The 14561-nt window shown below is 41.0% G+C and overlaps 1 protein-coding gene across 6 annotated transcripts in view; it reads right to left on the minus strand.

The window, feature by feature from the left end:
• Window positions 1-271: 271 nt before the first annotated feature.
• Window positions 272-14561, minus strand: part of LOC108747503 (amyloid beta A4 precursor protein-binding family B member 1-interacting protein-like) — a 128631-nt gene continuing 114341 nt past the window's right edge. For 5 of the 6 annotated variants that reach the window (XM_018485028.1, XM_018485029.1, XM_018485030.1 and 2 more), the window contains 8 exons: window positions 5064-5231; window positions 4694-4849; window positions 3992-4225; window positions 3301-3530; window positions 3032-3184; window positions 2266-2778; window positions 1747-2124; window positions 272-1662 (listed from right to left, as the gene is read on the minus strand). In XM_018485028.1, the coding sequence (XP_018340530.1) occupies window positions 295-1662; window positions 1747-2124; window positions 2266-2778; window positions 3032-3184; window positions 3301-3530; window positions 3992-4225; window positions 4694-4849; window positions 5064-5231 (3200 nt within the window). In that variant the 3' untranslated portion in view covers window positions 272-294. Of the gene's footprint in view, window positions 1663-1746; window positions 2125-2265; window positions 2779-3031; window positions 3185-3300; window positions 3531-3991; window positions 4226-4693; window positions 4850-5063; window positions 5232-10229; window positions 10523-14561 lie in introns of those variants that run through there. The other variant, XM_018485031.1, reaches the window with a different exon arrangement.

Consider the following 14561-nt stretch of genomic DNA (forward strand, 5'->3'; position numbering starts at 1 on the left):
CCATTTCTCATTCGGCTCTTGTGATCCAGCACAGAGTCCCCGGCGACGAAATCATACAGTTAATTTTTTTTCTTTGAAGAAGCATATCTTTCTTCTTCCAAAGCAAAGTTTCTTCTTCCATTGAAGATCCTACCAAATTAGAACGATGGATTCGATGTACCTGGCATCCCGAAACAATGACTGAAACGTTACGTTGACGAAGCCGTCTCCCCGCCTTCGTTCTCATTCCTTCCACCAGCCGCAAAGACAGCAATACCATCTCCTCTCGGGATGGGGCTGGATTATCTGCTATTGTCAGTGCATCGCCCTGGTGGTGGTAAGATGCGTGGTCTCGGCCCTCTTGGGCGGCGGCGGTGGCGGCCGTCTCTTGCCGGCGATTGCATTAACAATGTTCATGCTGCGGTTTTCATCCGCGAACCTCACCGTCTGTCTGGCCGGGCTGGACGCGTACTCGACTGGTCCGTGGGGATCCGTCGCGTATACATTCTCATACAGATTATCCGCGCCGTAGTGTTCCTGTACCCAATTGGACACATTAGTCTCTCTGTAATCGGCCACGGCAGGAGGTGGGTCCCGGAAACCGAGCACCTCGTGCGGCGTCGTCGTTGAATCTAACTTGCACTTCTGAGCAACTTGCCACTTCTTTCTCATCACTCTCTGGAGATCTTTGAGGAAATCGCCCGGCGGCGCCTGATCAGACGCTGCCAGCTTCTTCGGTGACGTAAGCCTGGTGCTGTCGGATCTTCTAGGCGGCGTCGGCTTCCGTTGTGGTAATGCGGGACTGCCGGGTTCCTGTTGGGGCGGCAGATTGAATGAGATCTTCTTGCCGGTTCCGGTCTTCGACTTGGGCGACGTCGGTGGTTCTTGGATGGTCACTCGTCGTTGCGGTTGCGGACTGGAGGCAGCCTTTAATTCGGCCAGATAAGGCGGTGCTGCGTAATGGCCAGTTCCTTGTTTCATAGCACTACGTCGGACGGTGTCCATGTTGGGATTTGGCCTAATCGGCTGGATCGTGTTGTGATGACCGGTCTGGTATATCGATTCGACCTTGGAATTTTGCCGGCCGAGACTCTGGGAATTGGTAAGTGGCGGTTGAGCACCATAAGCCGGCGGCGGTACGAAGGGTGGCGGCGATGTGAAATTAGGCGAGTTTGGGGTGTAGGTCGGCGTACTTGCCGTCGATCCTGGATAGGAACTGTTGTGTGGAGAGGATACGGAATTGGCGGTGTTGTTCGCATGAACATTCGGGGACGCGTTCGAATTGTAATTCTGGACTGAGTTGTTGTTTAACGCGATACTATTTGTGTACATTTGATTGGCTTGTGACCTGGGGTTAGGATTATGCGTGGGGGTGCTCTCGGGAGTGACAGAGTTCGTGGGGGTGGACTGTTTCGGTCTAGCGCGACGTATCGTTCCGGTTTCGCCGACGAGCGGACTGGGCGGTGGCGGTAGAGACGCGAGGCTCAACGAGGAGCCCGTGAGTTCCGGTGTGTTGCAAACCGGAAGTTCACCGGGCGCTGGCGGCGGTGGCAGGGAGTCCAGCGAGAGATTCGATCGGAACATTTCGGGAGGTGGTGGCGGAAGCGGTTCGCTATCGGACTCAACTTCTTCGGCAACTCTCGACGGTGATGGTGGCGGTGGCAGCGAGGTAATCGAATCCATCTGTAGGATACAAATCTATTCGTTACGTATCGAACAATAAATATTAAATTCGTTCATATTAAATTCCTTAGTAATATCAATTACCATGCACGCTTGTATCGGACTCGTCGGCGTTTTCGATGATTCCTGGCTCTCCGATCTGCTGTATCCCATAGGACTCGCTCTCTCTCTCACCGGCGTGCTAGGAGGTACTGGGCTGACTGGTGTCGCGTTTCCAGATCTATGATGTCTCTTCAATGTTCCGGACCCGTCAGAGTCAGTGCCACTTCGCCGACGACTGTGCCTTCTAGTCAGCGTACCGGATCCCGAACTTGTCGGGCTTGGGCAGGAGTCTGGTTCGTCTCGAACAGTTTCGCCGACCTCCTTCAATTGCCTCGTAATTGATGTGAGAGGCAACTTCGGATTCATAGACGGCTTCCGCTTTATCGTACCGGTTGGAAATTCACCGCATTCGAAGGCCACCTGACAATTAATATGCAAAAATTAAATAATTGTGTCCAGTTAAATAATTATGATATAACAGCATTAGTAGTGTGCAATAACAATATGTTTGAATGGATTTATTATTAATACGAATATCAAATAGCGTTTAATTGTATTCACCTCACAACTACTCGGTGCCCCATCAGACAAACATCCACTGGAGCTAGAGCTGCTCGCTCTGCTCAACCTGCCGTCGTTGTTATAGCTCTGCCGTTGTTCCGAATTATAACTCTGTCTTTGACCATCGTATTGCCTCGTCGTAGCAACTGTCGTTTCGTTGCTGTGCCTTACGTTCTCCGCAAACTGTCTGGCGTTGTCATTTGTCGTATTATACTGGGTCTGATTTGGCGGTGCAGCAATAGAACTGACCGAGCACGATCTGGCATGTGCCAGTAAGTCCAAATCCTCCTGCGCCAGCTCGTCCACGAGCGCCCGATAATTTTCCATTAGCTGCCTGCCGTACTTCGCCACGCGGATGCCAACTATCCATCGCTCCAAAGATGCGTTATCTTCCGCGCAGAGGAATTTAATGTACTTGGTGGATTTGGGCTGTTGCAGTCGTGGATGCTTTACGGCGAAGCAAAAGTCGGTAGGCGCTTTGTATTTCTTTCGCCAGCCAACGCCATAATAAACCTGGTTAACAATTAGCGAATCCTTTATAGAAATCGACACGCATAATGATATTGATGGATGCAAGATTTTATAGTAAATAATAAGAAAAAGATCATATAATATCATAAGATGAAAAAGGTGTAATGGATGCACGATTGCAATTTATACTTGCAATTTATTAAAAATTATCTAAAATAAGAATAGAATGAATAAATATTTGGTATCAGTATTATGACATATCGCTGTGTGAGAAAGAGTACATAAAAATATGAACCTGATTAACGTCGAAGGTTGCCAGACAGACGAGATCTCGAGCGGTGCGTGCCTTTTCCTTCGGCCAGTAATAAAGACCGGAGGCTCGTAAAATAAAGTGATACCTCTTCCAACCCTTCTTGCTGTCCGATTTCAAGTACAGCGGACCCTCGACCTGGAAGCGAATGGTAATCGATGCAGAGGAGAAGTGGAATATATGTCAACGAACTCGTTGTCGTCGTTCGGTTCGGTTGCCAAGACGCAATGAGATCGTAAACACGTCTCGCTTACCTCGGGTACGCCGACGTTGCTGCTTGAGAAGAACTCTTCTAATAGAATATTTCTCGAGTGGTCGTCGTACTCGCCACCACCGCGGTCTGTGGGACCGAGAAGGAATCGTTCGGGTGTGAGAAATAGCTGTGTTTTATCTGGTCTCTCGACGAAAAGTAACTTGTTTTTGGAATCCCTGGTCCATAGTAGAAGATTTTCCACCAATAATTCGTGGTCCTCGTAAACCCTCTCTGAAAGTTCCATTAATATCTCATTATACATCTTATTGTTAGTTTGCAGGTCGACACCGAGTAGTACAATAAAATCATTTCCTGAGGCTTACAATGTATCCCTCTCAGAAAAAGTCCTAACAATAGAGTAAATATTATTCTCACTATTATAGACATAATGACCCTGAATGTCATTTAAAGGTGTACAATATAATTTATATATATTGTACGTCTTTAATTTCATGTTGATAATTTTAATATATTATATACAGAATTTATCTAATATTTCTTTTAATAATACCTTTTACGTAAATATAAAAAAGGCATTTTTTTTTAAAAAAGCACTAGGAAATATCGATTGAAAATGAGGATGTCAGCACATTAAAAATTAATGTCGCGTGTAAATATTGTCTGTCGGAGAAGAAATGTTGCGTCACTAGTCTAGCAATTAGCGGTCGGCAAATAGAAGATAATAGACTCACCCATGAAGAGATCGGGCAAATGCTCGACCACGGCCCACTTCGGATCCATTGGAACATGGTTTTTGTCTGCGAGCAACCTACACACATGCGCGACGCTCATCCCTTCGTCGACCAAGAGGCTTTTACCGCTACCGTCCAGCGTAAACGCTTTGATGAAGAGCTTCTGTACGCTCGCCTCGCGCATCTTCTCCAGCGCCAGGCGGATTTTCTCTGCCTTCGCTTTACTCGCTGTATCTGAAGAGATAATTACAAACAAAATTACTCAAGAGATGCCACAGACTGGTATAAATATAAATACAAATAAAAATAGAATAAGTAATACTAAGCGAAAATCGGCTGGAAATGCTCAACATTTAGCGCAAATAAATAAACGAAGAAGGAGGCTATATTCGGTCAAAGCGACTCTTGATACTGAATAATATTTTTGTATGAATATTTACAATCTTCAGGTCGGACAAACTGCGCGCCAATTATTTATTAGCCTCGAAACACAGTCACTAAACTGAAGCTAGAGTATGTAATATCGTAAATTAAAAATAGAATACTTGCCGTTCAAGTAGTTTAATCAAATAAAATGTGCATGTGCGTGAAACAAACGAAAGTTTGAGAAATCGAAGTTTAGTGTTTAAATTGATCTCAATTAAAACGATGACTCGATCAACATTCTAAAGTTATCGATGGCAAAATAAATTAAAGACTCACCGACAAACTGGTGCGATTGCTGCTGAGGAGCTGTGTGCATGGCGGTCTGAGGTGGCTTGTGTCCGGAACCACTACTACTCGCCGAACTTTCGCTGGACAACATGGACACCGTGTCTGAGAACGCACTGTCATTATCAGGACTATCAGTGCGCATACCTATAACAGGATATCAAACATAAACACGTGTAAAGTGTTTCAAACTTTACTATGTCTTACAAATGATATAATTTATAAAATCACAAATGATGTAATAATTCATAATGTAAAGTAGAGAGATTGCTACGTACAATTGAATCAATGAATCAGTAAAATTGTGTCACAATATGATTAATATGTAGTTAGAAAATTTCTTTGGCATTCAAGCACGAACCTCCTTCATTTTTGATATCGGTGTTGTCGCCTGGGTTGATCCTCGCGCTGGTGGGTCGTCCTGGCCTTTGTGAATCTGGTGCGGGAGTAGCGGCGATGTCTCCGTCGCAACGTCGCTCCAAGGCGCACAATTCACCGAGGATCGCATCCAGGTCGACATCTTGGGAATCTAGAAAAAAAAAGTGGGCATTGCATATTTTACATTGAAAAAAAGATTAAAAATACATTGCCATTCTATACAAATGTAGAGAAAGAACAGTACAGACAACTTTTCACAGATTTTTAACATTGAATTATTAAATAAAAAAATTATATATAATATTTACAAATGAAAAATTCATACGGCTTTCGAAATATTATGACATCGAAACTCTTCAGTCTTCGTTTGTACATATACTCTGAGATTGTATCATCAAATTTGTATTTAGAAATATAGATTGACTACAGAATACAACGTTAAGATATTTTATTTTCCATTATTCGGCATTATCTTAAATCTGCATTATCTCTTTACTCTTTATTAATCAAAGATTTTTCCACGATTTCTCGGAGGAAACGGTGAACGTAAATTCGAATTGCACCTTGTCTGTCGTTATATGCGTTTACGTCGTACACACGTCATAATTACCACGTATCGCTATCAGTATGTGATAGCATGCATACACGGAGCTCGTCGCAGTAATTAGCGAAATTAGCAGTCCGACAATTCAGCCGAGTATCTCGCACGCGAATATGCTGGTGTGTACAAAGTTACGTACATACACTGCTCGAAAAACCGGGTATGATAATCGTCAGAATTCTACCAGGCTCTTCTCAATCACGTGATAACATTTTATCATTTCAAACATATCTACAGAAAATATATTTTTTTAGAACGGCTAATTATCATCGATTAATTCATAGTGGAAATAATTATATACGATAAATTGAAAACAAATATACTGTTATGTATCAACAAGTATTATTTTAATTGAAAATAATACTTGTTAATTCAATAACACTATTAATGAAATAAATACGTCACGCTTTTATTTTAATAAAATTTGGCTTGTTTCATTAATACTGTTATTGTAATTCTACAAGGTTATTTTCCATTAGAATAATATTGATATAACATCATTTTCTCAGTGTGTAAACGAAGGAAACAATTAGACTCGTATACAGTTACGGTTCATTTAAATGTAAGAAAATTATGTAAACATCAAAATGTAATCGTAAGATACGAGAACATAAATAAGGAAGAATAATACAATCGAAAGAATTATTTTCAATTAAAACCGAAGTAGCATGTAGTCGTACTTACTTCGAGGAATGTTTCATAATCACGCTGAATGTGAGTAGTAATATCAATTTGTACAATTCATGGTAGGCGTGACACTTTGTTGCAAAAGACCGAGCGAGGACACTGAAAACGCCCCTCTTTTGCTTCGCTGATACCGCAAGTGTGTGTGTGTCAGATCGTTACGAAAAAGTACGACGCGACGTGATTAATTGATAACGTGCGAATTAGTGTCAAGATTACTTTCATGACCAACGTAAAGTGACTGTGTGGGGTGAGGCTGACAATTTCTCAGGCTCACATCAAGAAAATTATAAGCACACCACAGAATTTCCTTGTAATTTTATAAAACGTTTATCAGCCGAGGTGAGATATAGTCGAAGAAAATTCACGTAATAGATCGTGAGATGAATAAAATGTTTCAAAACCATTGTGAGAAAGACACATTATTGTTGCAGTTTCGATGGCCTTAGATGACATGACAATATGAAATAAAATAATATATTATGTTTCAATAAATCAACTGATATTCAATATATCTCGAGATAAGAAATTGTACTACTTCAGCGTTTCAATTTCATTTCTTGCTTTTCTCGTTTAATCATTCAGTCCCGATATAAAGACATCAACAAACAATGGCGGTAACGCTTGTTGCTCTTTAATCGTAACGTTTTTTATTGCGTCTCAATGAAAACAGGCGATTGTACATATGCGTATTCAATTTAGCATGGAACGTTTTCTGCAACTTTTCACAACAGGACTCCTTGACCGCCGCAGTCGTCGGTGGGTGACGTGCACCCCGTGGAATGTGAACGATATCGCCGCGCGAATCGTCACGAGCGACGCAACGCTACCGCGAAACCGCCGACGTCGACGTTGCGAATGCGAAAGAGAAGCCGAGGGATCGCGCGAATGTTTATCATGCAGATTTGTGCGCTCGTCGCCCGCCTCGAATTTCTCACGCGTTGCTCGGCGGGCTCCCCTCCGCGTCGTCCGCGATGGAGAAGTTTCCTTCGAGGGAAGTTTCCTTCGAATTAACAACTGGAAATGTAATTCCAGTTGATTTGCGTTGCATAAACGCAGGTTTGTCATGAATATAGAAGAAGTTTCTTACTTCAAAATAACGTACGGATTAAAATTAATATCAGTTTAATCCGTTTTGATTTGCATCTTCGTTAAATACACACACACACACACACACACACACACACACGAACGATGTAGCTGTCACACTTAAAGTTATATCAGATAATCTTTCTATAGTCTTTTTGCATTTCGCGACGCATATATTAAGACGGTGAAGTTGCAATCGCAACTTGTATTGTAACACCAAGCTGTAAAACGTGTCGGCTTTGGAGAATTAATAAGACTGCGGATGATATGTGTACGCGGGGAATTCGCATCGCGGTGCAGCGTTCCTCAAAACAAGTTACGAGGCGCGGTGAATGAAAATGAAACCGGTGTATGTGTACGTGTGCGTGCGTGCGTGCGTGTGCGTGCGTGTGTGTGTGTGTGCAATGCACTTTCCACAGACGCGAGAACGCAAGTTGCACCCGGCGACTACCGTTACGGCGAAATTACGCTGCACCGTGACTTTGTCGTGGTGCGCAAACACCTCGACGTGGATAAACCTAACCGGTCATTCGCATTCGGAGGACGACATGGATGGGAAACGTGTGAGTCACGGTTTTCTCGAGTGCTCTTCGACTATCTTTCATCGAGCGTCTCTCATCGATCGTTCTCGATGGGGGGAAAAGAAAGAACAACGAAGAAAAGCGGTGTAAAACCCGCAAGGAAAATTTTTATCCGGCATTTAACGGTTAAACAAAACAAAAAAAAAATAGATTTTAAAAGAGGAAAATGCTGAAGTGCAAGAAAGTATGCATTTTTCTTTAATAATAACGGAGCCAACTCTCCGTTAAGAAGTGACTAATTTGAATTGATAATAAAGGAATTATGCAAATTTTTTTATAAGTAATCTGCCGGAGTGCAAAGAGCGCGAAATTGTGTTTTAACTCCAGGCAAAGTTCGTCTTGGGGAAAATTTAAGTCTTGGCTTAATTGCCAAGATTCGCCATAGAAGGCGAACCCGTCCTAGATAATCGCAGAATTCATTCTCAGCTTGTGACGCTGCACTCGCGTATCGAATACAGGAAGTATAGACAGTAATAATTCCGATTTCTTTCCCAATTACACGTCCATCACCAAGCATTTTCATTACTTCCTCTCCTTCGCTTTTCTTATCTTGTTAAATAAAAATTATTGAATGAAAATATGCAAATTATACAGATTGAGAAAGTTAAATGGAAAAAATTTCAAACTTTATAATGTCTTCCATAAGCAAATTTTTGTTCTTTTGAAGGGCATCGAACTTGGCTCATGGACTTTGTCATGCTACCTGAAATGCTCCGTAATCGTTTTCACGGCGATAAGATGTGACTCTTGTCGTTTTTTAGATTTGTTTACACGGAAATATTTGTAGTAGCAGTTTGCACAAAAAGAATATACATTTTGGAGACGTGTATCGATCTCCTTTTCTACGATATAATATAATACGAGGGTAAAGAAAAATGGGAACTAAAGGATTGGGGAAAGGCACAATGCCAGCTTTTACGGCGAGTCTCGTAGCCATTATCAGAAGGGGTCGTCGGAAAAAGATAAATGCTGGGTAAACACGGGAATGGTCGTATCTGTCAGATTTACCTTACACTAATACATATTGCGTGCAGACAGACGAATAAATAATGTAATAAAAGAGAATTATATGGTTATAGTTAATCTATAATCTGTACGAGCTTAATGTATGCTCTAAAAAGTCTTCGCGAACAAATTTATGAAAGACTTGTCGCAGAATAAATTAACATTTCAAAGTTATGAAAACTAAGTTAACTATTAATCCCGAGAGCTTTCATACAAACTGCACCTTTTAGACTTCATTATATAAGCCTGCGAAAAAAAGGGATTAAGTGCTTACAGTTATGAAAAATGCATTTTTAATTTTAAATGGCCCAGGTTTTAATTTAATCATGAAGAGATTATATATCGCCACGGAAAAAGTAATTAAAGTAATGAAAGTTTCAGCTGAGTTCTATTATTAAGAATTAAAAGATTACACGGTGGTTCTGAGCGTTACATCCGAACGTTGCATCGAGATTCGCTTTGAAAAAATGAATAATTTCATTTAAAATTCATGTTGTAAAATTCATATTCAAACATTTCGATTATGTGTGAGTGCAAACAGTTATAAAGATAAATAGAAACGGAAGTAAAGTAAAATAATAATCGTTTTTAGTTAAATCTATCGCTTCTTCTGTAACAAGAATTGTTCTAAAAGGCAGCTCTCCACTGACTTTCTAAGTCGAAATAAATTGCACCACATAGACGAATGCGTGAGTGTCTCGACTCGCCGCTAATTTACGAATTCTCGTCACACGGCCGCTAAATTGCTGTAAAGTCGAGCACATTGTCGTGGCACGTTGTCAGAAAGCTGCGCTTTCCTTCGATCCGCATCTATTTTTACTGCTTATACGGCATCACAATAAATTTTTACCATGCTAATATTCAATCACCCTTCATATACATCAATGAAACTGATAATGCGGGCACACATAAGTTGTTCAAATTTAATTCAATTTAATTTAATTCTCATCATTATAATGAAGACTGATGTCTTACCGACATTGTAGCTAATGCGACCAGGATCATTGTTATATATATAATTTTACTATCATTACTAAAATTATCAGAAAATTCTTTGCTTATTTCGACAATACATCGCATTTTTGTTAAGAGCTCCAAGAATCTGTCGCGAGTCGATTGTTGATATTTTTTTGTTTTAAGATTTTATTATTGCTGTAAATTCGAAGATGAAAAAAAACATTATCTGTACCTTTGACCGTGAGGTAGCCCAATATGCTCTCGTTGCTACCAAAATGCCCGAGCATCTTCCACCCTGCCAAACGAGGCGTCGATTCTCTCGAGTACAATCTCGTTTTCCTTCTGATCGTCAATTAGCATCGTCCTCCGATGAGCCTCTCATCGGAGCGAAAGAGCATCGTCACCCAATCATCGCCACGAGCGATTACAACGTCGGCGTTTTGCATAATCACTTTTTCATCTAACCGAGAAGCCGAGATGCCAAATTGTCACAATCGGAGACGATTTCAGGTCGACGTAACGCAAATTTTTCTAACTACATTGAAATGTCTACTTCTTTTTTTTTTTTAATATCGATTATTCAAGAACGATTACAAAAGACGTCGTTTTTAATCAGTTTCCCACACTGTGCGAGTAATTCTCGAATAAAATACCAAGCGTTGAAAGTGAAGGAGTTACATCGCGACGAGAAAGTCAGGTGGACGCGGATTTTCAGAGGATAAATATATTCGCGCCATGATTAACATCTATACTGAAATTGTGAATTACAAAAAAATGTTTAATCACGATCAATTAACCCTCCGATGACAATACAATTTTCATCTCACCGAGTAATTAAAAAAAAAAAAAAATCTCGTATAAGATACAAGCAGGCAAGTTCTGGCATCGTTGACTGTATTTATTTTTGCGAGAGAGGTCCAGAATAAAATCATTTATATAATTTATATCTATAGCGATAAGTAAATTACGCGAGGAAAAATGCAAAATCGCGCGCGACGGTTTCGACCCCCGCCCCCCCCGAAGGTGCATCGGAGGGTTAATCCCGAGTCTCCGATCGGGCAGATCCACGATAATATACACTGTCGACGAAGGGACACGAGCCACACGGTGAATACGATGTGCACGTCGCGTGCGACGGCACTAGACTAAAGGCCTTAAGGTGAATATACTTGCCTCTCGCTGCGAGTTTTCCACGCGGACGCGCGTCGCGCCTGCGTGTGGGTGCCTCGTCTTTCTTTGTGTGGCGTGCACGTTTTACGCACGTTAAAAAGGGTTGAGAGTGCACCGGTTGACTTACGCAAACGTCTATTGACTATAAATAAAGCCCCCCCCCCCCCCCTTTGAAACGGCGTTTTGTCGTTGAAAACTACCCCGTCGATCTGATCGACGGACGTGTTAGGTTGCGATTTTTAATCTTCTCGAAACATGCAACGATAATCGTCGTCGAATTATCGCCTTTTATACGTCGGTTATTTTATTTATATGATAAAGGATTATCGATTATACGAGGTATATGAGAACCTCTGTGAAAACTTCGTGGAATTCGAGGAATTCCCTTTGATAGCGGAGATCTCCTGCAGATAGTACGGGATGACTCATCAGGAACAGAATGCTTAAACGTCTCTGCTAAATTGATAAAAATGTGTGAATCACGATTTAAATGGCTTTCAATATGTACTTCCAATGATATAAAACTTCATCCTCCTTGAAAATAATTAACGTTACCCCCGCTTCATTAGTCCCATTATTATTTGCGGGCGAATTTTGCCATCGGTGCGATGGACGAGCACCAAACGCTTACTCCGCTTTTAAAATTAAACGCTTGCACTTTAAGTATCGCATTTACGTCACGCGGTAGGTGCGTAGTACGTGCACGATTATGCGTGCGAAAGGGTTGAACGCGCCATTGGCTTACGCAAGCTTTTATGAACGCCGTAAATGACGCGGTGTATTCCTCTCCCCGAGGTAGTAACATGATTTTATATAACAATATTGCAACGTTGCGCAATGCACACGCGTAAAATTAATACGTCAAATAATATTCACAAAATATAGATATTCTCGGAACGTAACGTGTAATAATTGCGTCGCACAAACTGAACCGTAGTAATGGCCGAGATTTGATTACGACACATTGTTCAACGAGTTGAGTCGCACAAATCGAGTATTGAGCCCGACGCGATATCACAGTACACGGATCAGAGAGTTCGTATTGATTAGAGTCTAGGCGCCGGAGTGACGATTTGATAAATGGTAAAGACGCGACATCGCGGCGAGAATGGCATCAAGGCGGACGCTCTCCACTCCGATTCGCGTTTCGTCGAGATGAGGGAGACTGTATCTGTCGGGAGCAAGAAAAACTAATGACTTCACGTCTACATAGTTATCAACACAAATATAACCGTATTAGTATTGTACTCTGCAAGGGAAATTAAATGCGATAGATACTGAATATCTACCCTGCGTTCAATTTCAGTTGTTTGTTTAACAGTCCATTTTGTCGTTTACGTTACATTATCGTACTATCTGTCTAGCTTTGTTAAAACATCGCAGTTTCCGAGCCCCGGTCATCGCAAGTCCCAGGCGACGCTGTGATATAATAATAAGTACATTCAATGCTACAATCACTGAGCGACTAAGCAGCAGTCGAATGTAATTGGTTTTTATCTTTAGATCCAACCAAAATCGCATTAAATTACTGCTTAGCTCTTCAAGCTTTGTGTTCACGATGCTAGAAAATCGCTGCGAAACCTCTGCGGACAGAAAGAGATAACGAATCACATTTGAACAATTCGATCACACGATCAATTCTTTCTTTCTCTATTCGAGATCTTCGATCGATTTCTAGTATCACAAAGCGCATCGTAGATATCACGAAGCTTTAATGAGCGGTTGAAATATCGAATGCTGCACTCAACAGGATTCAGCAGAGAAGGCAACTATTGTAAAATTCTTTAATATAGGCAATTAGCCTTGCCATTTGAATTCCCATTGGATCTAGATAAATCATGTTAAAGAATTTTAACGAAGACATTTATAAAGCCGCTCTCTCTCTCTCTCTCTCTACCGAGCTAGCAACTATCGTCGCTTTGTATAATTTTTACAAATATGCATCATTCTTCTGGACAACTTCAGTTTCGATCTTTCAGCATTCATTTTAAGCGTTCGAATAATCCTAATTTATGCAACAAAACAACAGCTGCCGATCAGTGCGATCAGGGCGATCCGACACGTCGCAATTAATCGAGCGGAACGAACGTTTCGCAGCGACCGACTTGGCTTTTTATCGCGGGCGAATTTCGCGCGGATGAACTTTTTGTACTTTCCCCGATCGCGATCGCGAACGAGGAAGGAAGGAAGGTTCGTTCACCCTGTCGATTATGTGAATATACGCAAACGCGCTCGATAACGCGGTAACCTAGATTAATCGAGCTGCGTAAATCAACCGAGCCGACGCAGCTCGGCGCAGCGCGTCGCTTCTTCGGCTGCAAATATTTTCGCGCTATTTTCGCAAACGCCTCTCTAGCTTCGATAACCTCGCGCGTAAACGCCAGCTTAACTATTGTATATAAATCATACTTGACTCCTTTGACCCGCCTGTGTGATGTAATACGATCGGTGGGTTCCATCCGACGTATTAATTGTAAATTAATCTTCACGTCGTGGTCTTTCCCGAGGTAAAATTGTACGTCCCATTTATGTATAATTCTTTGGATTATGTATTTGTACATTTTAAATGTACGCATTGAAGTGTTAAAATAATAATAATTTTGGTGGATTTAAACATTGAGACAGAAAAACATTTGATGAAGAAGAAAACATACGAAGCGCTTTCGTGCAAAAGAAACGTCAAATATTAGACCACTTATTCGATGGATTATTTATAATTTAAGTTAGGTAGTTTTGTTTCGGCGTTTTGTTTCAGTACTTTTTAATTAAATGCGTGATATCCTGTTTTCCAATAAACATATTCGGTATCTCGTGGGAAATGCATTATACATATAAACGTTTCGTTTCAGCTCTATCGGACTGTAGATTATTAATCAAAATGTATTCTGCCGAACGTAATAACTAATAAACATTCGCACGTCCTGAGAAATATTTCCATAAAATTCAATAAATATTCCCGACTGAAAATTTCTCGTAATATTATATTTAAATTTGTATTAGAAAGGAAAAAATTGTAGTTTCTCAAGGATTAGAAAGATGCCAGATTACACTAGTAAACCTTACATTTAAATGTACCGCGGTGCAGTAACTTTTTTGTAATAGTGACTTTACGTTTGAATGTGCTGTGTGCAGTAACTTTTTGCTCGTAATCAATTGCACTGTAGCTGCCGCAGTTATTGCGCAACTTACTTTCATAGCGTGCTTTCATCTCATTGCGATCTTTGCGATAACGCATTGGGTGAGAGATATCTCTCTGCTTTTAGAAATTTATTATTAATTCCATACTTTCAAACAAAGTTTCATTCTCCCATAAAAATTTAATTGCAACGTACCAGTTTCACGAGACTTTTGCAATCGCGAAGCTGTGCAAAGGAAAAAAAAAAAAAAAAAAAAA

Source organism: Trachymyrmex septentrionalis, unplaced genomic scaffold (genome assembly GCF_001594115.1).
Source record: "Trachymyrmex septentrionalis isolate Tsep2-gDNA-1 unplaced genomic scaffold, Tsep1.0 scaffold2, whole genome shotgun sequence".
Classification (NCBI taxonomy): Eukaryota; Metazoa; Arthropoda; class Insecta; order Hymenoptera; family Formicidae; genus Trachymyrmex; species Trachymyrmex septentrionalis.